Below are 26,923 nucleotides of genomic sequence, written 5' to 3'. Positions count from 1 at the left end.
ATTTGGGGAGTGAATCAGCTGATGAAAAACATTCTCTCGGCCTCCCCCCAACTCTGTAATTCTGACTTCCCAGTAAAATAAATAAATCTTAAAAAAGTAGTAGCAGCAAGACTGGAGCTCGAATCAGTGCTCACACAAGATGTTAGCATCGCAGGTGGAGGCTTTTAACAAACTGTTGTGTCACAACACCAGGCATTAATTTTTTTTAATAATGTAGTATATTAACATACTTCCAGATAGTACAATTATACCCATATGGTATAGCAAACACCTTAACTTTGCGGTACTCTTTTCCTGGAGCACTACCCCCTTTTAGGTAACCAATGGGAATGTTTTGTGATTTACCCTTTTTGTGTTCCATTTTAGAAAAGGAAAAAAGTATTGAGCGGTTAACTGAATGCTTCTGACTCTCCCAGCATTTCTCCCAGGCTGCAGCCAGGCTGAAGGCTAGGGTGACAAGCCCTCAGGGTTTATCTGGAGCCTAGGAATAGGTTTCCCAGTATTCCCATGTGCTTATTTCCAGGCCCTGGCGTTTCATTGGCTATCAGGAAGAGACTTTATGTCTCCCTGTAGGACAGCCTACAACACGGCAGTTTGCTTGCTCCACAGCAAGTGAGGCAAGACTGTGAGCAAGACAGAGACCAATACAAATGGTCATCTCAAAAGTGACACAGCATGCATTCTGTGCATGCTACCCATCACACAAAATAACCCGGGCACAAGGTGGGAGGCAAGTGCATAAACGTGTGAATACTAGACAGGAAGCAGGGGGACCAAGGAGCTTCTTGAAGGCTAGTGACTACACAAAGTCTCTTATGAAAAGGAATGCATTCATAAGTACTCCTTTCATACTTTCTCACTATGCTAAGAAGCAATCCAACAGTAGATCATGAAAGTGAAACACTCTATTATATTCAAATACCACAGGCTATCCAACCAATTTGCTATATTGGGGCCTGTAGGTAGGCACCAATATTTTATCACTACAAATAATAAAGAACATACTTCTTATATATTTTTACTGTAGAAAGTTATAAATTATTAGAAAAACATGGTCTGGGTAACCAGTGCATTGTATTCCTTTTGGGAAGATCATTAACATGTTTTTTGGGTGGCAATTTAAATTTTTTTTGGCAATTTAAAATTCTGAATTTAATTTTCTGAAAGGCTCCATAGAGCATTTTTTGTTTCTAAGTTTTTAACAATTTTGCCTAATTTCATTTTTAATTGGAAAGGCAGAGACAGAGCTTTTCCTTCCACTACCTCAGTCTCCCCCAAGGCCCACAACACCTGGGGCAGGGCCAAGCCAAAGCCAGGAGGCAGGCACTCCATCCAGGTCCCCCTGGTGGGTGGCATGAACTCAAGTGCTTGAGCTGGAAGGGTGGATTAGCTAAAAGCTGGATCAGAAGCAGAGCCAGGACTGGAAGCAGGCACTCTAGTATGGGATGCAGGAATTCCACGTGGTGTCTCAAACACTGCATCCCGTGCCTGCCCCTATCCCACATTTCTTATAAGTGGTAATGTACTAGGATTCATAATTACTAGAATTAAAACAGCTTTAAATTTTTTTTTTATTAAGAAAACAACATCTCAGGGGATACAAGCTCACCTGTAGAAAGAGTGGTAAAACAACTAGGTAGAGGTCAAAAAATTTCAGTGCTCATGAGGAGGTTCAAAAAAAATCCAAAGATGTTTGAAAAAACGGAATACTTCTGCATTGATGAAAAAGATCACAGGTCAAGAAGTATCTTCATAAAACAGTTGGAAAATGAACTGCACAATAAATGGCACTAAGGTAAGTCCCAAAGTGTGATGACTGCATTACTATCAAATGAGTGAACATACCATGTTTTAGGGAGACACATGCTAAAGTACTGAGGCATGAACCTCCACAATGTCTTCAAGTAACTCTCAAATGGTTTAGGGATAAAAGTGAAAGAAATACACTTGGAGAGAAAACGGTAGAAAACAATCCTGGAAAGCGTTAGCAAGGGCCAAATCTATGGGAAGAGCACATAGGTATTCATGCTGCTGCTGGTTTTTATACTTTCTTGTAAGTTGATTATTTTTCAAAATAAAAATAATAAAAACTTGTGAAAAGCAGCAGAGAAGCTTGATATCAGCAATAACATACAACACATGCAATTCTGATTGCTCAAGTGCATTGCCTGATGGCTTAAAAGGCAATTTCGAAGCAAAAAAATACTGGGATTTGAATTATACCATGTACTTAGTTAAAGAAAAAACACCATATTTGAATAATACAAGGTCTGGTATATAGTTATGAAAGCTTTGATTATAAGTTTCAGGTACGACTAAGTTTTCTGAGGACACAAAAATATCAAATAAAACTCCATTATTATCTAGTCAAACCTTGTGTAAGAATTCAACATAGAATCTGATTACATTTGCAGATACAAGTAACATTAATCTTCCCTTTAAAGGTTTGTCAACACATGCATCAAGGCCATTTCATGAAAAATATATCTTCATTCTAAAGCTGGATTCATGTTGAAAGTTCTTAAAAACTGGGCACTCTTTCAAGAAAAAGATTTTCTTGAAAGAACCCTTGTATAAAATTGTGAAATATCGTTTTAAAATTTTCAGGGTCTATCAACAGCATTGGGCAATCAATAAGCATCAAGTGAATACAAAGTTTCACAATTTATTTTTGTTTTCAGACTGAACTCCATCTGTGTCTCCCATGTGGCAGTACTTAGCCATCATCTGCTGCTGTGCTGGCACATGAGTTGGAATGGCATCAGAAGCGGAGTAGCTAGGACTTGAAATGTCACTGATACAAATGCAGAGTCCCAACCCACAGTTAAACCTGCTATGACACAATGCCTGTCCCACAGTAGCTTCCTTGGTATTTACTTCATTCATCTAGGAAACAAAAGCCTAATGACAATATTGAATATAGTCAGTACAACATGATCTTCTGCATTTTCCCTTGTTAACAAATGTGATTAACAGTAGCATAAAATGGACCAAACATTACATACTTTATGGCAGGAAAGTTTTATATACCACGGATTTATATATAACAGGCACATCCTAACTCCTTCTTAAAATAAGAGGAATTTAGTTTTGTATTAAGTGAGCTAACTGAAGAATACATTGTTAGCTTATTTAACAGCAGCTGTTAAGTAGAAGCTGCAGACTGGGGCATGACAGAACAATACAGAATTATCAAAAATCAAACAAAATGTCAGATCACATGACTTATGAAAGCACCTTTCCAATCTTCTTATCAACTTTAGCTTATAGTTACTTGCAAATGTGGTGAAACACAGCACAGTGACTAGCATAATGTAAATGCTCAAGAAATGTGGCCAGGATTACACAGGAAATTTGGACAGCAACTAGCACTGCCACTGAAAAATAACAGGAACTATACATACACATACATTCTCTTTGAGCTTCTTAGCCACTACCCTGCTCACCCTGTTTAGATTTGTGAATGGTGCTAGTGATGCCTGCTCCTCTGTAGAGCAGAAAACGGACTGAGAATACTGCTGTGCCTCCCAGGCTCATCAATTACTCTTGCTTCCTGTCCCAAAGCTTCATTAAATTGCTCCCTAAGCAAATGGGGAATAATCTGGTTAGCCTCGTCCCACCAGCTAGCACATGTTCCTCACTGACAAGTGCTGCAATTGCATGCTGGAAGGTGTTAAATGCAGTTCCAAGGACACTTCTGCCCGGAAATACCAGGCATAAAAGTAAACATCTGTTCGAAGACTTCTGTTTTTAACTCAATTTAGATCCCTTGCATCATATCCTGCTCTGATTTCCTCACCCTCATGAATGAATAAAATTAAGACAGGCTCCCTGGCAGTATACTGCAAAGCTGGAAAATAGCAGAAAAAAGGCCAGTATCTCTGAAATATCCACTAGTAAATCCTTCAATGTTAAGCTAGTTAACTATGTGTCTACTTGATCCTAAATTACTTCATAATGTCACATTTAATAACACCTCCTATATTTTAATAAAGATTCCATGCCATTTGTTCAGTAACATGTTAAAGCTTCAGAAAAACAGGTCTTCTACATTAAGACAAACAAACTAGGAAAATACGTGTTGTTCAAGGGCTGAGCCAAAGAATAAATGGAATTAATAAATAACACAAAAAACAATGGACATGCAGAATATCAGCTTCTACCCATTATCAACTGATAGCATGGCAGTTGTTGATAACTCTGGTTTTTAAAGTACTCTTCTTTATACTTCAATTGTAAATACTAAAATCCAAACCTTGCTTTTAAACGTTAAAGCATTAAACAATTTTACCATTACATTAATAGTATGGTGGGTCCAATAGTATTCTCCTTACATCTGTTATTTAAATCTAGGTTTCTGACAGATTTGGAAATATGGGCAGGCTGGTTCAATGGGTGTACCAGACTAAATCTCCACCTATGGCAACAGCATCCCATATTGGCACTGGTTTGTGTCCTGGCTGCTTCACTTGCAATCCAGCCCCCTGCTTGTGGCCTGGAAAAACGAGAGGATTGCCCAAAGCCTTGGGACCCTGCACCTGCATGGAAGACCTGGAAGAAGCTCCTGGCTGTAGGCTTCACATGAGCTTAGTTCTGGCCATTGGGGTCATTTGGGGTGTAAGCCAGCAGATGGAAGATCTTTGTAAATCTGCTTTTCAAATAAAAATAAAAATAAATAAAATAAACACATGAAAAAAGAAGAAGAAAAATGGTCTATCGCAAGAGTTCCTACTGCTCATGCAATTATATTCAATGCTTAAATATCTAGTGAGTGTCTGTCAGAGTAATGACTGGTTCCATATAGTAATGACTAACTATAGTTATAACTAACTAACTAAAAAATAGTTTTAGGACATCTGAGGAAAATGTAATAGACACATATTTCCCTATTCTTCTAAGTACATCTAAAACTCCTGCATATCACTTAAAATAGAAACATGTGAGAATGTTCAAAGGCGAAGAGAAGCCAGACTGACTAGGGGCCCTAGAGCTCAAGAAATGATATGGTGGTGCGTTCCCAAGGTCTTGTCCCACATAACCCAGGTTTAAGTGCTAAAGACAAAAATGACTTCAAAAAAGCCAGCTCTCTCTAATCAAAACAACAGAAAGGGCTGACGCTAGCAAGACAGAAAACCTTTACATATAAACCAATATACTTAACCAAACACCACACTCACACACCAAACAAAGGAAAACACCCAAACCTGTCCCACTCCTCCTATGTCAACACAGATGTTACAACTCTTCCTAGAATTGCATTATGAAGAGCCTAAATTAGCATTCTCACCATGCTATAACGCACGACTCTCAAGACAGGACTACCATTTCTGCCAGGCAATAATTAGTTGCCTTCCCTCTGGTGTTGGTGGCAACTATGGAGCTCCACTGCCACCTGGCAATAGCAATATGCCCTTATGTCTTTCCCCTTGGGTGGTGGCAGAGGAGACCTGGTAGACAATCAGGACTTTCATTATAGCTCATAGTAATGGCAATGAAGCCAGTCTTCTCCTATCCACCATACCATATGGGTAAAAGTAAAGAAGCAGTAATACACTTCCCAAACAAGAAGGCAGCAGTGCAGGCCTGGTGGGAAGGCAGAACTCCTATCCACACTCAACAGGAATGACAAATTCCCTCTTGAGGGATAATTTGATCATCTCCTTTCCAATTTGAATATATTAATTTTTCTTATCTAACGGCTTTGGCTTAAACTATAACTATACAACAACAAAAAAAGAGGACCACCTTCTCTGGTTCCAGATCTTTTCTCCATTCAATATGATGCTGGCTGTCTATAATACTGACTTGACTGTGTTGAGACATAGTCCTCCTATGCCTAATGGATGCAATGGTATCCCATCATACTTGCTGAAATAAACCAGCTTGAAAATGACAAATAGTCTAAGTTTTTTTTTGATATGGGTTGTTAATCAAAATTTTAAAAAAAAATTAAAAAGAGAAAAAACAGTGTTAAGAATGACATCTTACAGTTTGATTACTGTTTCTAGCTATTGTCTATATTCCTGTGAACAGTGATTTTTCTACTTATTACTTGTTCAACATTGTGGTTAGTGGTGTTTTAAATCAGTGATTATAAAAAAGTAAATTTAAATTATGTTATTGTAAAATTAAAACAAACAAAAAAAAGAGGACGGGGTCTTGGAGAATGGCAGATGGCAAAAAGGAGTCAATAATGTTATCTTAGAATTGTACCTATGAAATACATGAAATCTGTCCTCTTTACAAAAATCAAAATTTAAAAAACAAAAACGAAATAGCACATATGAAATTTGTGGGACACAGCAAAAGCAGTGCTTAGAGGAAAACTTGTAACATTAAATGCGTACATTAGAAAAGAGGGAGGAGCAAGTCTCATTCAGTTTTCTGAGCTCAAGAACCTAGGAAAAGAACAAAACAAGCCCAATATTAGCAAAAGGCAAGAAGTGATAAAGGAAAAAAAATTTGAAACAGGAGAGAAAAAAAATCAATGAAACAAAGAACTGATTTTTTAAAAGATCAATAAAATTGATCAGAGAGAGAAAACAAAAATAATTGATATTACCACAGACCCTGCATACATTAAATATCTAAGAAGAAAAAATCTTAAACCCTACACACAAATTTGACAGGTTAGATGAAAGTGGGTAATTCCTTGAAATACAAATTATCAAAACTCACAAAAAGAGAAATAATCTGATCTGTTCTATACCCGTTACAAATTTAATCAATAAATGAATAAGTAATAGGCCCAAAGAGTTTCACTAGTGAAATTTACCAAACATTTAGGGAAGAAATAAGACTAACTGAAATGTAGACCCTATCCCTAAGGCCTTTAATGTAGACTTTACAACTCCTGTGTCTTCACTGTGATGATCCTAAGTTAACTCCATACTAAAGATTAACTCAAGTTAAGGGGACAGTACAAGCGTCAGGTGGAATGTGCAAGACCTGAGGTCACAAGATTCAGAGTTCCATTATCTCTTAGTTAGTAACCTAATGCTAGACTCTACAGATGGCACAGGAACTCAAGGTCCTGGTTAAACAAAGAAAACATCACAGTTGAATCTGTTCACAGCATCTGTAGAAGAACACAGCAATCTCCTATTGCTCACCAATCAAAGGAAGGCCACAAGCACTGTGGACCATTAAGTGGGAAATAGAGCCAGCACTGTGGCAATGCAATACCTGCAATACAGGCAGCCCATAGCAGTGTTAGGGTCCCAGCTGCTCCACTTCTAATTCAGCTTCCTGTTAATAAGCCTGGGAAAGCAGCAGAAGTTGGCTTGGGGCCTTGCCACCTCCATGTGAGACACAGATGCATCTCCACGCTTCTGATTTCAGTATGGCTGGGTCCTGGCCATTGTAGACATTTGGGGAGTGAACCAGCAGATGGAAGATCTCTCCTATCTTTCTGTAACTCTGTCTTTCAAATAAATAAAGAAAATTTGTACAAAGATTTATTTATTTTACTTGAAAGTCAGAGTTACAGAAAGAGGAAAGGAGAGAGAGAAGCAGATCTTCATCTGCTGGTTCACTCCTCAAACAGTTGCAATGGGTAGAGCTGGGCTGATTCAAAGCGGAGAGCCAGGAGCTGCTTATGGGTCTCCTATGTAGGCACAGGGGCCCAAGCTCTTGGGCCATTCTCCACTGCCTTCCACAGGCCATAACCAGGGAGCTGGATAGAGCAGCTGGAACCCATATGGGACGCCAGCAAGACAAGCAGACGACTCACTTGCTATAACACTATGTGGGTCCCATAAAAAGAAATCTTGGGAAAGGAAACATTAAAGGAAAGTAAAAGAAGCCCGCATCTAAGTGTGAAGTGGTAACTTGCAGACCCCTTGTTCTGCTCATTATAAAATATCTTCCTCCACTCTCCTGAATGTCAGAGAGTGGGTTTTGCTGTGTTCAATGAACAGGTATGCCTTTTTTTTTTCAGTTCCATAAAAACATTCCCTTTTTTAGTTCTATAAAAATGCAATCTCTTAAAGAAAGTAAAAAAAAAAAAAAACAAAACTACTAAAATAGGAAAAAACTAGAACAATAACTCTGATCCTGGAAATGTTCTATATCTTGACTGTATTAATGTCAATATCCTGGCTGTGATATTATATTACATTTTTTGCAAGACCTTACCACTGGGAGAAACTGATAAAGGGTACAGGGGACCTTCCTATACTACTACTTACAATTGCATGTGAATCTACAATTACATTAAAATAAACACTTAGTACAAATTTTTAATGACTAGAGTTAGTAACCATTATAATACCAGAGCTTTAGTGAATTCTGTCAATGTGTTATTTTATGAAAATAAATATTAACAGCACTTTATTATAATAAATTTTTCAAAGAATAATTTTCAATAGCAACAATTTGGTTCTAGTTAAGACTCAAGTACAAATTGCAATGAAAATAATACACAGTTGATACAGTTTATTAGAGAAAATGCCAGCTGCTCACAGAGCATATTCTGATAAGTTATTATGCTTCACAAATATGTTGTTGCAAAGAGTTGAAAGATCATGCTGTTCCTAATGATATAAGCCTAATCGCTTTACTTACATAAAACAGTTGATGGGAACAGCTTAAAGTCTTAGAGTGCCGGGTTATTTAAACAGACAGTTCTGGATTCTTTCCATTCCATGTGCGCAGGTAGCTGCCTGAAACTCATACAGAGCTGAGCTGCATTACTTGGGCTGCCCCTAAGAATAACTCAAACATTTTAAATATTGCTACTACTGCTTTTTGAAAAGCACTGAGTGTTAACCAAGCTGACTGATTAATTACAGCAAAGACAAGAGTATCTATAAAGTTTGATAGATAATTTTATTACCAAATTAGTTCAGTTTATTATAATAATACAGTGATGAGCCTTGCAGGTAACATTAGTTAGGTAAATAATATCTTTTAGAAAAAGAAGACTCTTTATTAAAGTAGAAAAGCATTATATTAAATTGGATTTGAGCCCTGAGTTTTTCAGCTGATCTGATCCTATTTTTACATTGGGCACGACCACATCCTTCCAAACGAATAAAAAGATTCACAAGGTGAAAAAAAAAAAGCAACAATAAGTACAATGATTATATGTATATAAGAGCAATGACTTGAGGGACCAAAATACATTAGTTCAAATCCTAACAATTTCCTTCAACCATCCTGTGTACAAGTCACAGGGTAAAAGCAACTTAACCTCTCCACCTATGAAAACAGGAACAACGAAGTCTACCCCATAGCTTCCTTCTGAGTATCAAAGCCCCAGAAGGCCACAGCACCTGGCTCACTCAGGCTACAGAGGGTATTTGCAATTATTGGTACATTTTATATATAGTCATTTAATTCCTTAAAAGAAACTCTAGTTTGCTATATAATATGAAAAAAAATGTAATACAAAGTATAGAACAAATGCTAGAAAAGGAGAAAACCAGCTTCAAGTAAACCTCTGAATGTTGCGTTCAAGGAGCAAATAATATTTGTAAAATTTAAATTAATGTGTCTTACGTTGTTTATGGTTTTTAAGAAGGTACTAGCTTTATATTATTTTCATTTTCATGATTTAAGGTTTCCAAAAAAGTGTTTCAACCACTTTTAATAACAATACCTTAAGTTGTCCTACTCACATCTGAAATTAAAAACTTTTTTTTTCAAAATTAAGGGAGTAACATTTTCAGCATACTTTTAAAATAAGTATTCATACTATTTCATTTCAACAACAACAAGACCTTGCTATGACATTAATGGTAATTAAAAAAACAAGAACTCATCTTAATATAATAATTTCCCTTTATAAAATTCAGGTGAAAAAACACACCACTTATCTTAAAAAGTAACATATGGTTTATTTCCTCTTGGGGCTGATTTTCTAGGATGCACTTTGAACAACTGCACTTCTTAACAACATAAATAACTAAATAAGTTCAGAGTACCAGCATCAGAACCTGTCTTCAAATACGTAGGTTAACAGTAAAAATATACTGCATGTGATGTACAACTTGCCACATTAGAAGAACCATTAAGAAGAACTGAAGAAAAGAGTCAACATCAGGCCCTGGTTGGACATTTGAAGTTTCATGTGATAGCTACCGGCAGATTAATCTTTCTAGAATTGAAATGCTTTCAACCAAGGAGACAAGAAATCTGTTGATAAGAATCAGTACATTTTTTCACTTGAAATATCAACTGAAACATTCTGAAGATGCATTTTGTGTGGACTGGGCACCAAGACTAATGTATATCAACACCCCAAGCCAGAGTGTCTAGGTTCAATGCCTGGCACCACTCCTGTGTCCACCTTCCTACAGATGTGTACTCTGGAAGGCAACAGGTAGCTGGATCCCTGCCAACCAAGTGGGAGATCTGGATTGAGGTCTTAGCTTCTAGCTTCAGCTTGGCTCAGCCCCAACTATTGTGGGTGTTTGGAGAGTCAATCAGCATACAGAAAATATTCCTTCATCTGTCTGCTTCTCAAATCAAAAAACAATTCAGTTATGTGTTAAGAAGCACACATGACAACAAGAAATCCAAATCATTTTTTATTAAGGTTATTGTGTGACATATGAGAGGCCAAATAATGAATGGCTAACATGTTTCTAGGGTCTGGAAAATATGCTACCTTCAGCTACTCGTGATTAGAACTTAGATGTTTTCATTTATTTAATCATTGTAAGTCCTAGAAATAAAGAAGTGAATAAGACCAAGAAGAGCCCAAACCCTTACGAAGTTTCCACTCAATTGGGGCAAACAGTTGACAAAACAGCAATTGCAGGTATCAAGAGAACAAGGTAACAAAGTCATAGAGTGAGAACATCGCAGCTTCTCTGAGTAGACGTTTGAGCAGAAATTTAACTAATAAACCATGTGAAGCTTTGAGGTAGAGTTCATGTCGATGAATAGCCAATGGCAGCCCAGATAAAAGGAAAGGGCATCATCAGCTGTTTAAGGACTAGCAAGCATTCGGCTGGGGCCGAAGCAAGAGTTCCTTCTATTCAGGGTCAGTGAGCCAAAGAAGTTTCAGATCATTTGGCTGATTTATACTTTAGAAAGACTTCACCCCAGTGAAGTCCTGCAACCAGGGAGGTTCAGAGACCCACGAGGTCACTGGGTGGAAAAAAAGGAAGGTGTGGGCCCGAGCCGCTTAAAGCAACAAAAGGAATGACCAGTGGCCCTGAATGACTGATAGGCAGGATGCAAAGTGTGAAAAAAGGAATCCTAAAGTGTGGTTTGAGCTGATTCTGGCTACCAGACCTAAGTGGGTAGGGTCCAGATCATTAAGTCCACATGGATCATGTTGAAGTCTTTAAGTCTTATCCCAACAGCAATGGAAAGTAACAAGACAGAGTAAGGGAAAGTAGGGTCCCAGGTACATTATGCTGGTTTAAATAAGCCATCCTAAGTAAGAACACAGCTGACTCCTCTGGAGGCTGAAGGTTGCTCATCAAGAGCTGTTTTCCTTTGAGGTAAAATGAACCCAGGTTGAAGCTTACTTATTCTTGAGATGGTCTAGTATAAATTTATTTTCTCATTCTCTTATTTTTCCTAGAAACTACTAGGACCAGTCATCTCAGCAGCCGTGTGATAACTATACCGCACCCACCCATTTTATAATCCACCACGCTTGCCCCTGGAACCTCCCTGTGGTCACCTAACCTTTTCCAAATGTTCAGTCTCAGTCAGCTCTTATCTCTGTTCTTGACTCTGCATCCCACTGCCATCATCTAAGATTGATAGTACCCCCAGAAAATACCCTTTATTTGGGTAAAAGCCCTAACCCTAGCCTTCTGCAATGAACATTCCTCTGCCAACCACCTTTAACGTCAATGCAGTTCTCCCATGATTCTATCACAGGCACTGTAGCCCTTTAAATGGGAAACCCCTTCATTCTCTAAATGTGAACATTCAGAACAAAGAAATACACCATGTTTATGGATGTTAGGATTCAACATGGCAACAAAGCAGTCAGTTCCAGTGAACTGGTAAAATGACTCTAAATTCACAAAGAAGAATGAAGGATAAAAGCAATGTAAATGTTAAATACTAAGGGATTAAAATATATTCATAGAGAGATGCTATGAGGTAATTATAAACTAATGTTGAGCAAAAATACTATATGCCTTCTGGAAATATCTACACAGTTAAATTAAAAGTATAAATATTATTAAGCATAATATAACACATGAGGATCATCTGATTAAAAAGGAAGAGTGAGAATACACATATTCACAGAAAAAATATATATAAACTACAATGAAATGCTATCTCTAAGTGCTAGAATCACAAACGACTTTTTTCTTTACCATGTTTTTCTCATTTCCCCCATCCATTTCAAAATGCATTTTTATAACTGGAAAAAGAGGCTAAACTGTTACCTGTTAAAAACCATAATTATAATACATCAAAGCTCCTTTTCAATAAAATTTGCATATACTCTTCTAAGCTTCTCATATTCACGTTTCTTTTTTAAAAAATAAAGTAAGTAAACCAATCGCTAAATACTTCCAAATCCTTTAGTTGATGACCTAGAACTTCAAAGTCATTATCACAAAAAGGAAAACAAACAAAAAAAGATTTCTCCTAGGCATATCATCACCCTCTTACACAATACTGCAGCAGTTTGCTCAGTCCAACTAAACGTTCTTTTTTGAATACCTAACTGCACTTTCCTAAGCAAATGGTTCAATGTTGGGGACTCCTTAACTGTAAAACCAAGGCTATTCTGCTGCTTTGTATAGCTTCCTAAAACTCCCTTCCTTATGCGTAAAAGGGGGTGGCCCTCTGTCAGTCACATTTTTATTTGTTTAATAAAAAGACATGTTCAGACTGTTAAGTTTCTTTAAAGAAGATACATGCTCACTTGTACAGATTTGGTTAAGGCATAGCAGTAGCCAGAAAAATAGGATTTAAATTTTCAGTAAGAAAATTCCCAAAGAAAGAATATTTAAGAATAAAAACTTTAGTGCAAAGTAAATAGTGGTACTATAACGGCATCTGGCATAGTAATGAAAACGTAACAAATTAAGACATTTCTTAAAAAGAAAAAAAAGGTACCCTCCTAAAAATGCTTAATTTTTAAACTTTAGCTTTAGAAATAAAACTTCCCCTATATATTTACTGTAAATAATCTATTAGTAGAGAACCTGCTTTTATTAATTGACAACACTTTGGAATAGATTTCACTGTTACATAACACACATGTAAGTAGAACTAGGTTATCTTTTCATCAGAATTAACAACTATTACTAGACTTAGTTTTTCATACTTGAAAAGTTAGAGGTTATTTCCAAGAGTGGACCTCCTTGGAAAAAAAAAGATTAACTAAATCAATATTATGACCAAGAAGAATTTAATATCTTCCTAGCTAGGCAAAGAACAGTACTAGATGGATTTCAAATCAATTTTAATGGATATGGCATCTGTCCTCCAGGAATGTCCAGTCCATATAAACTAACAACAGGCAATATAAACTTCCCTGAAATTTATTACAAAGAAAGGCAACTTATCATCAATAACTTACACAAATGTCTTTCTAAAATATAAAAGTAGACCTAAAGGCCATGTTGCATTGAATGGATGTAAGAAGTAGTCAGGGCAGGTGTTGGGAATCAGAGAGAAGGAAAGGTCAGAGGGAGGACGCCTGGATACAGAGCCAGCCTTGCTCAGCATTTATAATAGACCGTGGCTGTGCTGCCAGGATCTCAATTTCTCCTTGAGCCGGAGACCACTGTGAAGCTGCTCTCCCTGCTCTGGGCTTTGGTAGGAGACTGAAAGGCTGCACAACCTAAGCAGGCCTGAGGCTATGTATTTCCATTGTATTATTTAAAGCAGGACATCTATATTTAAATTTCTTTTCATTGACATTGATTTAAATAGCTTTAGTCTTCTTGTGTACATAAACTTGATTCAGTAACTGAAAGCACCTAACCTTTTATTAATTGAGAAAAATCATATTGCTGTGATTTACCAAGGGCTATATTAGTTTCAGCACAGTGGGAAGCTGTCTTTCTATGCAGAGTAATCAAGCAAAAACTCCATATATTTTCAAAGATTTCTGTGTATCAATAGTTTCCATTCACCTCAGAATCTTTGTTAATATGCATAGCATGGACTTTGAACTTAGAAAACAAAAGGCTTATTATCTTCTAACATGGGCAAATTGAAAAGGTGGTTAAAAGTCATTTACTCTCCCATCACCTAAAGCAGCTCTGTTGGTACTGCAGCGACAGTGGCTCCGGATTCCAAAGGTCAGTTCAGCAAAGAAGGCAAAGGCAGCAGGACTCAGAGACCGGTACTAACACAAACAGATCCAATACAGCATCCGGAGAGTGAAGATCAACGAAAACAGCTGCTCAACATCCTATCACCTATGCATTATTTTCTATATGGTTATGAGAGCTCCCTTCTATGGAAACATTTCCTCTTTGCCGGCTCTTGACATTTGTTTGAATAAAAGTAATACTTAAGACAAAAATGTGCGGTTATCTGAAGTATGGCTCAGTTCAAAACAGCTTAGCATCATAGTAAAAAGTGAAAACATACAGTAGAAATACAAACAGGGAGGAGGCAAGGGCAAAGCAGCAGCATATTTAACTCTCGGCCCAAGTAATAAGGCAGCAGGTTGTCTTTCCAATCAAAGCTACTTTTATAGTTACACAAATGTCCTTGCTGGCTCAACAGTGAAGGTCTTAAAAAGAAACAATTGGCTGAGGTTCCACGAAATTACATAAATCACAAAAATGGCTAAAATATGAGTGAATAATTTAGGTTATGATTTTATATTCCAATTCTAAGTAGAATAAGCAATCGCGTTGCTTATGCTTATGACAGCACAGCAACTGAGACATAACAGATCAATGAGAAGGCAGTAGATGACACATATGTCTGTTAGATTTATCAGGGAAACAAAGGATCCCACGCATAAAGATGTACTGAAATCAAGCTATTGGTCCCACAGACAGAATGGTCTGATAGCTCTGTTTCCTTACCTGTCAGGACAGCTTTGGCTGAAGGATCTGCCAGGTCCAAGGCTGATTTCCCATCGGTGTTCCGAATGTTTGGATCCGCTCCGTGCTGCAGCAGCACTGTGCAGGGGAAGCAGAAACAGTATCTTACCTCCGGGATACAGAGATTATTTACTGGTAAGTGTCGCCTCGGCATGGTGTAGGCATAAACATACATTGCACACTTCTTTCTCTTTCAAGAAAAAAAAAGAAAGGAAAAGAAAGGAAAAAAAGAGGAGCAAAGCACTGCAGCAAAGGACCTTCTCCAGAGTAAGGTGAAGTTGGCAACTTAGGGTACAGTAGTGTCACATGGTCTAACATCATAAACAGGAAATGAGAAAAATCTTGCAATCGACAGCTTCGGATTGCCTGCTTTAGGCAGCAGCAGGGGAAGCTCTGTGCTCCCTGACTCTCTGTGAAGGATGCTAACTCTGAACCTGCACTGTCTTTACTACCACTGTGGCTGCTTGTTGCTGCTGCTGCTGCTGCTGCTTTACTGCTGAATTTCCCAACGCTTTCTCTCCTCAATAGTTATGAGACTGTGCAAGCCTTTTAGTGGCTCACCGCTTCCATATGAAACTCACCATAATACGCTGGCTGGCTTCCAGGAAGTTTAACAGACATGGTAATGCATGCAACTCTGGTCCCCTGCAGTGGAACTGCAAAAAGATCTCCCTACAATAATTTTTTCCATCAAAAATTTTTAGAAACAGAAACTCAGTTCACATACATACGCTATGCTGGGTAGAAACTAGTAAAATTCTTAGATGTGGAGGAATCTATGACAGAATCACTGCTTAAATAAAATCCAGAAGTAATATTTTATTAATCTGAAACATTTCTCAGCCACATCTGGCTTGTAGGTATGTGTGTGAATGGGGAGAAAGCTGCTGTAACATTATCTAGCCACTGACTAATAAACACAAGCATTGCTAATCTAAAAATTCAAAATGTTCCAGAGTCCTAAACTTCTTGGGCACCCACAGAACACTACAAATGGAAAATTCCACACTTGACCTTATTTAACGGGCTGCAGTCAAAATGCAGGTGTACTAAAAATGCTGTATAAAATTATCTTCAGACTATCTGCACAGAGTGTATATGAAACACAAATTAAACTTATGTTGAGATTTTCGTTCCAACTCCAAGATAACTCATTATCTAAATGCAGAGATCCCAGAACTGAATCAATCTGAAATCTGAAACATTTCTGGCCCAAGCAGAACCAAGTTACTCAAGTACAGTTTAGTTATAAGTTATGAGCTACTATCATTGATGAGCCCCTAATATTTACTTATTAACAATCCCCTGCTAAAGTAAGTACAAGAGTTCTCTTGAAATATGTGGAAATCAATCCTCCTAAGTGGTAAGCTGTTTATAAAGCTCCCTCTCTTCCTTGGATGCACAGGTCAGGGTGTCAACGGCTTCAGCTAAACAATAGCCTTATACAGAATTAGAACACAGCTGCTAGGAATGTGAACATTTGTTATCTCTTGTCTTACATCTGCTTAGGCTGTTTTGTACTTAGGATAATAAAAGTTAGCTGTGGCATGAGAAGATGCAGCGCTATCTTGCAAAGACTTTCTACGGTAAAGATTCTATTCTTACCTACAGTTAGGCCTCCTGTGATAAGTTACCCATGGTCAACTGATGCCTAAAAAACATCAATTGAAAAATTTAAGATAATTTATGTTTTAAGCTAGCACCTTTCTGAGTAGCATGCTGCGACGTCATACAGTCTGAGTCCAAAGAGGATGTGAATCATTCCCTTTGTCCAGCATATCCGTGCTATATGCATCCATTGCATTCATGCTATAAGTGCAACCTGCTCATTCATGACTTAATAGTGGTCTTGGTTATCCAATCCACTATCAGAATGCCAACTCAAGGAATCTTCACTCTACTTAACAACAGCCCTAATGCCCAGGAGTGCTGATAATGGTAGTGCGAATATAACAAAAGAAATGTCAAAGTGCTTCCTCTAAGTGAAAGCTCTTGACTTAACAAGGAATGAAAAAAAAAAAATTATATACTAAGATTGCTAAATCCATGGTAAGAACAAAGTGTCAGTAAACTTGTGAAGAAGGAATAAACCTGTGTTAGTTATGCTGTCAAATCCAACTGCAAATGTCATGGGAAATCACATTTCTACAGCTTTCATTACAACATACTGTTTGTTTTGCTGTATTAGTTACTGGTGCCAATCCTGTATTGTGCTGAATTTATAAACTAAGCTTTCTCATACATACAAGGAAAAGCATGATGAACATACAGACTGAGTACTACTCAGTTTCTGGCATTCATTTTGGGGCTTGCAATAAGTCCTCCCAACATAAAGGGAGACACCCCCTGGTACAGTATTTCATTCCTGAATGTAAGAAATGAACACTATTATTTTCCAGATGTTTGTAAACTGACTTAGAAGTTAAACAGGGTAAAATGATGACTACAAATATCAGACAACAGTGGGTTGTTTTTGTTTTTACCTTTTATATGTGCATAATTAATAGTGCTGTTTAGAATCTCCCCCATCCCTGGAGAACCTACAATGGGACTATATAATTTATAAAGTCTTTATCCTAAAGCAGGTTCAGGTCTCGAAGTTGATTACTATCTAAATTTAAATGCTGAGTAATAATATGCAAAGAAATAAGAAAACAAAGTAACGAATACCATAAAAATCAAAATTTTTAATTGCATGTCCCAGAAATTTCAGGACACATTCTCAACAAGAGATATAGGAATATTCTTATGTAACAAAATTTGACAATTTGATGATGGGACTTTTGCTTTGCAGTGGCAGAGGAAAGTACTGAAAGCCAGATGGCTCTTCAAAAAGTCACCTTAAACTTCAGTTACTTTGTTGCAACCAGCATTTTACAAATCATAACTTTCCTATTTGGCAACAGAACTTTGTCATTACATTTAGTTGCAGCTTTGTTTTACTTTAGGTGACTTTTAAAGGAGTAATCTTTTTCCTTGGAATACATTTTCAACACTTTGAATTCCTACCTGCTTGTTCACTACATCTGAACATAGAGACATCCACTACACAGGAACACAGCAACAGGAAAGAAGTAGCTGCATTTTCTGAACATGATTAACACTAGCTTTTGTTAAAGAGTTCAGGGAGCTATACAAGTATCTGCAATTAGAGCAGCAGGGTTCTGAACTTCTCTAACTTTCATAAAAGATAGCGGGATTGCTGCAAAGATGATTAAATGAGAACTAAAGTATAATGCAAAGGTGCTGAGCACAGAGCCTGACAATAACCAACAGCTAAAGCATATTGGGAAATGCAGGCCTTATTTGTAATCTCAGCCATGCCAATAGTTCCAGGCTTTGTTCTAAAGCAGGAATCAGCAAACTGTAAAGGGCAAGATGGTGAATGCTTTAAATCTTGTGGACCATCTGGTCTCCCTCTCAACCACTCATCTCCGCCCAGACCCTACCTTTATGGGGCAAAAGTAGCTGCAGACAAAACTTACATGAGTGAGTATAACTGTTTCAACAAAACTTACTGGAAATTTTTAGTTCAAACAATTTTTATGTGGTTTGAAATACCTTTTATTTCAAAAACCTATTTTAAAATATAAAAATAATTCTTAGAAGGCAGGCCATACAAAAACAAAGAGTAGGCTGGATTAGGCTGATCGTTAGCCAACTGTGCTCTATGGACCATTAGTGGGCCCAGACCTATTTGTAATCCAGCTATACAATAGGTAAGTATAGAAACTGAGGGTAAGTATTCAGAACTGTCATTTAAAATTACTTTTTACAGTACTTCATTTTATTTGCATTTCACAAAATCACTCATCCATCATACACTGAGAGGAAAAAACCTCTGGTCCTCTCACACAATTTGAGAAGCACTGAGCCAGGAGACATGTAAGATTGTCTAGGTCTGGCTTGCCAGCTCTGGAGGTAAAAGAGCTGGATGAGGTAAGTGATCTGGTGAGGAAGGCCTCAGACCTTTCAGAGTCACAAACAACAGAGACACTAAGACTTGAGATCGTCCATAATAATATTTTCAAAAGAATTGGTTTCGGTAGAACCTTATCCTCCCACCTTTTTAGCAAAAGAAAACAAAACACCAAGCTGAGACCATAATCCCTGATAGTTGTTGGATACACGTTAGAATGTCCAGGAGTACTCCGAAGAAATTCCTCAGCTGGAACTTCCCTCTGAAGTGCCTCTACACCTCTAGTACATCACATGGACATGTACTGGGCTGTTTTCTGACAACAGAAGAAAGGCACATGCACAAGACAAAGAAAACAACCTCAAGAATGCCAAACTGTACTTGAGGTGGCAGCACCTAAGATTTTACTCCGGACACTTCAAAATTTGTTTTCCAAGTTCTGAGTCATCAAAAGTGACAATGAAAAGTGACTATTAAAACATAATAAAATTAGAAATTCCATCTTGTGAAATCAATATGCATTTATAGCACATTTAATGTAAAACAGGTTTTTCTTTAACAGTGGCATAATGCCTGTAGCAAATTTCCTAAAACAATCCACAAAGTAAAATTTGTAAGAAGAAACTAAAATCTGGAAAACATCCCATATAAAAATTCAAGCATAGTCTGGCCATTTGAATATGCAACCAGAACATGACCAAACCTCAAATCCAATTTAACTCTTGTTTCTAGTTATTCAACTTGTGCATAACAAATCCATTTATCTTCTTCATAAGGCAACAGGGATTCTGATGCATGCCCAAATCTATTTATCATCTCTATGAGTTAAGAGGAATGAAAAACACAGAGTAGAAAGAACCTCTAGTAAGCCTAACAGAGGACCACTATATTCAAAATCCAGTTTCAAATGAGTAGGAATGGTATATGATTTTTCCATCTCTCATACAAGCATGTAGCTACAATGAACCAGATTCAGAAAGAAAAGACTTGAGTTACATAGCTGCACACCATTCCTTAAAACTACCAAATTTAAGAATTCACTTCATTTTAATGTGTGATGGCTCAAATGGCTAATCCTCTGCTTTGCAAGCATCAGATCCCATTTGGGCACCAGTTCATGTCCTGGCTGCTCCATTTCTCATCTAGTTCCCTGCTTGTGTCCTTGGAAAGCAATGAAAGATGGTCCAAAGCCTTGGGACCTTCCACCTATATGGGAGAACAGAAGAAACTCCTGGCTTCGGATTGGCTTAGCTCCTGCTTGTTGAGGCCAGCTGGAGAGTGAACCAGTGCATGGAAGATCTTTCCCTCTGTCTCTCTTTCTCTCTGTACGTCTGCTTTTCCAATAAAAATAAGTAAATCTTTTTAAAAAAATTATTTCAAATAAAAAGAAAATATTTCTACATTTTACAAAGCCTTATTATGTCAAATTCCTAGAAAAATATGAAGTAGTACAGTTATGATAAACTCAATTTATCTACAGGCATTATTAACTTCAGAAGACAGAAGTAGAAACGTCAACGTTCCAAGGTACAAACAGCAAATTTTCTAGAACGAATTAGGGAAAGAGGCTTAGTAAGTTTTCACTTGACAAACACCACACACACTATTAAAAATAATGTAAATCAGTTTGAGTCTAAAACTACTCATAATAAATTCTAAAATAAATTTTAAACAAGTTGTTTATATTGAAAATTTTTTCTATTTCATAAACATCTTACTACAAGACATAGAGACACTTAACTATCGGAGTGAGTTTCAAAAACTGAATCATATCAAGGATCAAGTTTCTCAGATCTTAAATAAATTAAATTTGAAATTTTATAACAAAAATAGCAAAGAACCAAACTATTGACAACCTTCAACATATATGACTCTCATCAATACACAGTGGCTTTGAAAGATAAACTTTTGTTTTAAAAACCTGAAATATATATTTCCTGGAGTATATATTCACAAATTCTCTGCCACTGAAATACATACAGTATTTGCTGACATAATTATGCCTTTATAAGACTGTATACATACATATGACAAAGATTTTTTAAAAGCACATTTATCTTTTCAACCAAGACACATCTCATTCATTATGGCACAAGAATAACCAAATTAGCATATTTTTTCAATCATCAAGGACTGATTGGTCAATAATAGTAAATACGAAAATTCAGGTAACTAGTGTTATTCTACACAATGGTACAGATTGCTGGGGTTAAATCACAATTTAAATAATACAAGCCTTTGTATCCAGCAATGATAGATTTGCTTATTTGACCCAATTCTTAGACTATAAACAATAAACAGAACTGGATTTAAAACAAAATAAAAATAAATCTAACATCAGCTAAGAGCTAACTAAATCATTAAAGAATTGTCAGCTGAAAACAGGTGTAAAAAGAACCTGTAGGGTAAGTATGTCAGAAATTGCCATCATGCTAAAGTCAATTATTGATCAAGTAAACTAATCCTTCAATGATTAATTAGGGTAAAAGGAACAATAAGAGCCCCCAAAGTAAAGAATACAACACTGTCCCACACAACAAAGGATGAGGGCAAAATTATAACTATGGGTAGAAACAGCCTTGAATTTGATTAAAAGTGATCCCAGATTACTGGTAACCTCCATAAATACAGTACAATGTCCAGCTGTTGGCCAAGAAATCAGGTATTTAAATAATATATATACGTTCTAAGAATTAGAGAAAACATACACAAAAAAATTAAAGAAAAGCATGGCTATAACCAGTGAACAAATATAGAGAATCAAGTTAGAAATGATAGTTTTTAAATAAAAGGTTGAAGGATTCATCATCATATTCAAAACTTATTATTTATACAAATCAAGATAATATCATGCTGGTATAAGAACAAATGTGCAAAAAATGTGCAAATGAATGAAACAAAAAATTCAGAGACAAACCAATAAAGATAAAAGTTACTGTTGTTTTTTTGTTTTTGTTTTTTTTTACAAAGAATACGGTAAACATTAGTAGAAAAATACTGTAGTTAACAAATCATGCTAGAACAACTGGTTATTCATATAGAAAAGAAAAACATGGAACATTATGTCATATTATATACAAAGTAAACCCAAGTGGACCATAAGCTCAAACCTAAACACCAGGACAAAAGAGCCTGTGAATAAAACAGGAAGGAAGACTCTTCACAATCTTAGGACATGTAAAGATTTCTGAACAGAAAATGAATTTGAGACTTTAAAGAAACTAGCAATAAACTGTATTCCAGCAAAATTAAGAACATCTGTCTTCAAAAGTTACCATTAGAAATGTGAAAAACAGAACATAAGCCAGAAGAAAGTATTTCCAACGTAAAGATATGTTAAAGAACTCTTCCAGATTTTATAAGGAATTCTTAAAAAAAATCATCAAAAGACAAACAACACTATTTGAAAAAACAGGTTAAAAATTTCTTTGCTAAAAGAAGTTTTGCTACTTCAGTGAAATATCTGAGGGAAGCTAAGTTTGGAAAAACAAAAGGTTGATTCTACTTAGCTTGGAAGGATTAAATGCCATTGGTTGGGTGAGGGAGTACATGCAGAAGGCTCCCATGACAAGCCAGAGGATGGCGCCCAGCTCAGCCTACCAACTCTCACAGAACAATCCTGTTTGCGCAAACTCCACTAACATATGTATCTTTACTATATTCACCATACAAATACTATCAATTAGCCATCCACACCCTGATTATCATCAACTTGGAGTTCAAATATAACAGAGCCCAATTCTGTTCAATCAGTACCACGGGCATATCAATTACTAAAAAGAAACATAAAAAGATGCTCAACATTACTAATCAACAGGGAAATAAAAGGTTAAAGAATTGTCAGGGAATGGGTATTTAGTGATTAAGATACTCAAATTCCATATTACAGTATGCGGGTTCCATTCCCAGCTTCTAGCTAATGCAAACCCGGGGGGCAGCAGTACCTGCTCAAATAATCAGGTTCCTGTCACCCTGGTGGGAGACCTGGATTATAGTTACAGCTCCAAGTTTCACCCAATATCAGTTCTTGGGGCATTGGGGGAATAAATCAATGAATGGGGGTCCGGTGGCGTGGCCTAGTGGCTAAAGTCCTCGCCTTGAACACATCAGGATCCCATATGGGCGTCGGTTCTAATCCCGGTAGAACCACTTTCCATCCAGCTCCCTGCTTGTGGCCTGGGAAAGCAGCTGAGGACAGCCCAAAGCTTTGGGACCCTGCACCCATGTGGGATACCCGGAAGAAGTTCCTGGATCCTGGCTTCGGATTGGCATAGCATCAGCCGTTGTGCTCATTGGGGAGTGAATCATCAGACGGAAGACCTTCCTCTCTGTCTCTCCTCCTCTCTGTAGATCTGATTTTCCAATAAATAAATAAATCTTTAAAAATAAATAAATAAATAAACCAATGAATGGAAGATCCATTCATCCATTCATTCATTCACTCACTCATTCATTCCCTCTCTCTCTCTCTTTCTCTTTCATTCTCTCACCCCCTCAGCCACCTCCCTCCGTCTTACTAAATATCAAATAAATAACTTAAAAAAAAAAAACCAGCAAAACCAAGTTTAACGAGTAAGAGGTAACTAATCTGGAATTATAAATTTTTGATGGGAATCAAAAACATTTTTGTCATAACCTTGCAAATTGAAATATATTACAATGTGTTCCACACTTACCTAAGTTTAGGTATTTTTTTCCAAAAGAAACAATCAAATCTATGTATTCATACAAAGGATTTCTATGTGAATGCTTACTTATCTGTAACAGTCAAATAATGGAATAAGGGAAAAATAAGCAAATCATGGTATAATACAATATTACCTAGAAATAAAAAGAAACAAACTACTGACACACATACACCGGGTGAAATCTCCAAAGCATGCAAGTAAAGGCAGCCAGACACCGGAGAACTCAATTCTGTAAGGCAAAATTCATCTACGTGCCAGAAAAATGTTTATTAACGAAAAAAAGTAAGTTGACTACAACTGAGCACCAACAAACTTTTTGGAGTGATGAGAACGTCCTGTTATTTTTACGATCATAGTGGTGACATGGGTGTCTACGTTTGCCAAACTCACTCATCAAATTGTATACTTAAATGGATTCATTATATATCATTATCTCAAAGTCAATAAAACTGATTTTATGTTATAACTCAATATAACTGATTTTAAAAAAATCAATACATGATTTATCTGAAGGTTGAAACAATTGAAAGACAAAATTACTGAACTGGAAAATACATCAATAGATATTTCCAAGAATGTAGCAACAAGAGGAAGAAAGAATACAGTGGACAAAGGATGAAATTAAAGGGTTTAACATGCTGTGGTCAGTTAGAAGAAAAACAATCAGCCACCATATTGTTACATAATTGCATATTGTTATGTATGTGCATATATGCACATAATTTCAAGAGATAGTGATGAAGTATTTCTAGATCTAATATATAAAACTTCAGGAGCCAATGCCTGAGATTCTACATCCATATAAAGACAACAACCTACAGGTTAAAGAAGCCCAAACAAGAAACACACATAATCACAACAGAAAAAAAGAACATTTCACATATAAACTGGGAACAACCATAAGAATGCAGCTGACAGTTCGAAGCAAGTAAATAAATTAATTGTGTATAACCTACAGTGAAGACATTTTTATGTGCCTATTTTAATATACATGTCATTACGACATGTATTAGGCAGAAATTTAATTATGATTCAATATTATAAGTACGAAAACACTTTATACTTACATTTAATTTAAGTAACACCAATTAAGCAATGTTATACTTCAAAAATATTTTAAATAAATGGTAACATCACAGTGAAGTTTCCTATAATACTGCAACCAAGACCATACCAGGTCTAAGTCTGATTGACCACATTAAAAAAGAAGAAAACATGTACATACAAGAAAATAAAGAAAAACACAATAAAACTCTTTTCATTTAACAAATTTTAAAAATGTTAGCTCTTCTTTGCATTGCTTTTTAGAATCCTCTGCAATTATTAAGATCTGTTTTATTTTTACTGTCCTGCACGTGGTAACTGTCTGACCTCATGTAAGTTACTTTACCACTGTCAATTCCAATTTCCTGTCATAAAACATTGCCAAACTTAGAGAACTACTGCTATAATTGAATGTGAGAATAGAAACAAAACAAGTGTGGTTCTTGGCACATAATAGGAACTCAATAAACACCCTGTCACATCTCAATCAAGATTTTTCATCTGCCTTTCAAAAATAGAATCAGGGTAGACTGAAATAAGGGCAAACTGGTAAAAGCCCTAGGAACAATGAATTCATTTGCGTCATACCAATTGTCTTATGCTTCCTGGGATTTTGCAGAGAGATTACTTTTTCTAAAACTTGGCTAGATTCAGCTAAACTGAACTAGTCATAAAAAACCAAACAAGTAATCATCTGATCATGGGAGTTTATAAAAGATCACAGAATGTTTACAGCTCTCAATGTGAGCAATGAAAATGTGTTTCCCAAACTGTTTCTGGGGGAACATAAAGGGCAAACTCTGGACATGCCTCCTGTCCTGCTTAACTGCTTCCTGAAACGCTAATCACATCTCTGTCTCAAAATCTCAAGCCTAACTGATATTCCAGACTTCCATGTGTGTAAAACATCATGACCAATCAGAAACAGGTTTCTTATCACTAGCTATATGGTTGAAAGTTTCTAAATTTTTAAAAATTTCTCCAAGGAAAACAACATTAAACTTATACCACAGTATTCAGAATCTACTTGGAACTATCGCTTCTTAAAAAAATAGCATTTTTTCCATTCTTGTCCTAACTCTCTGGGAACTAATTCAACAGACTGAAGCCAAAATGCTGTTGTACTTTCAATCTGAAGAACAAATAGAATGCAATGCAAAGTTTTGATTCTTTGATGGCTTCAATAAATGATCCTACTCTCAACTGTCCTTAATGAAACAATCCCCAGTCAGGAACCAGAGCTCACTCTACCTCCTTACCCCCAAGTCTAGGAGGAAAAGATCTCTAATGTAATTCCTCCTCTGCCCTTCAAGCAAAACACAAAGTCATTAGCCTTTGAAATACTGCATTTTAAATAAATATATTTTAACTTAGGTATTTACATGACCTCTTTACCAATCCTGGTTAAATGTTCTGAATGTTCTTGCCAGCTCCCCTTTTGGCTGAGGTAAATTGCTACTTTTTATTTGGTTTACAGGGCCTCTTCGATCTAGCACTGGATTATCCCATTGTGGGAATTCTATGAACCTCCATGAGCTTTGTTTGCTGTGGAAGCTTGCAAGCTGGCTCTTCCCTATCACAGCGTGTGGAAGAAGCCTTTAGTCTTAAAGGAATACACTCTATCCATTTTACCCTTGAGAACTACGGGGTATAAGGAGGAGTGGATGTATAGAACACATATAAATAGAATGAAATCAGTGAGAATTACACAGATGCAAGAGATTTCTGCGTTGTCTAGAAGCCTAATTGTGCTACTTCTATTTAGCTGTCTTTAAGAGTTCTCCATCAGTTACATTCATTTGCAATTAATAGAGATCAATGTCTATCTTAAACTAAATTGATAGGAAGACAACTGAACAACCTTAAAGGACAAATAAAAACGTGCAGGAAGTGGAAGGAAGCATAGTTGTGTCTCAGTAGGGACATTATGGCCATGGCTGTTGCCCACAGCAGCCAGTCTCCACCATGAATGATTCCTTAGTATCTGCAAGACTTTGGACTCAAAATTCTACATTACAGAATAGAATGTCACACTAATTGCATTGTGGCACCTCTGCCACTTTCTACATTACTCCCCATAACAAAACCCAGTCTTAAATCTCTGAAATTACAAAATGAACTGGTTACTAGACACTCAAATACAAAAAGAAAAAAGTGCTGATTTAAGAACCCCAGATCTTATTATTAGCTGACTCCAGAAAAGGCATGACTATAACTTTCCTTCAAAATGCCCTTGGAAGCACTAGCATTTAAGATTATCCCAAGATATTGTATGC

At 36.6% G+C, this 26,923-nt stretch overlaps 1 protein-coding gene across 1 annotated transcript in view; it reads right to left on the bottom strand.

Moving 5' to 3' along the window:
• The window catches only part of TNKS (tankyrase), a 161,831-nt gene that overhangs the window by 108,868 nt on the left and 26,040 nt on the right, over positions 1-26,923 (bottom strand). The window contains exon 3 of the mRNA XM_040965836.1: positions 14,979-15,074. Coding sequence (XP_040821770.1) covers positions 14,979-15,074 — 96 coding nt within the window. The remainder of the gene's footprint in view (positions 1-14,978; positions 15,075-26,923) is intronic.

This window comes from Ochotona curzoniae, unplaced genomic scaffold, assembly GCF_017591425.1.
Source record: "Ochotona curzoniae isolate NIBS_2020 unplaced genomic scaffold, NIBS_Ocur_1.0 scaffold_4505, whole genome shotgun sequence".
Lineage (NCBI taxonomy): Eukaryota > Metazoa > Chordata > Mammalia > Lagomorpha > Ochotonidae > Ochotona > Ochotona curzoniae.
The sequence above is the reverse complement of the archived record's forward strand: the minus strand, read 5'-3'. Positions and strand labels throughout refer to the sequence as shown.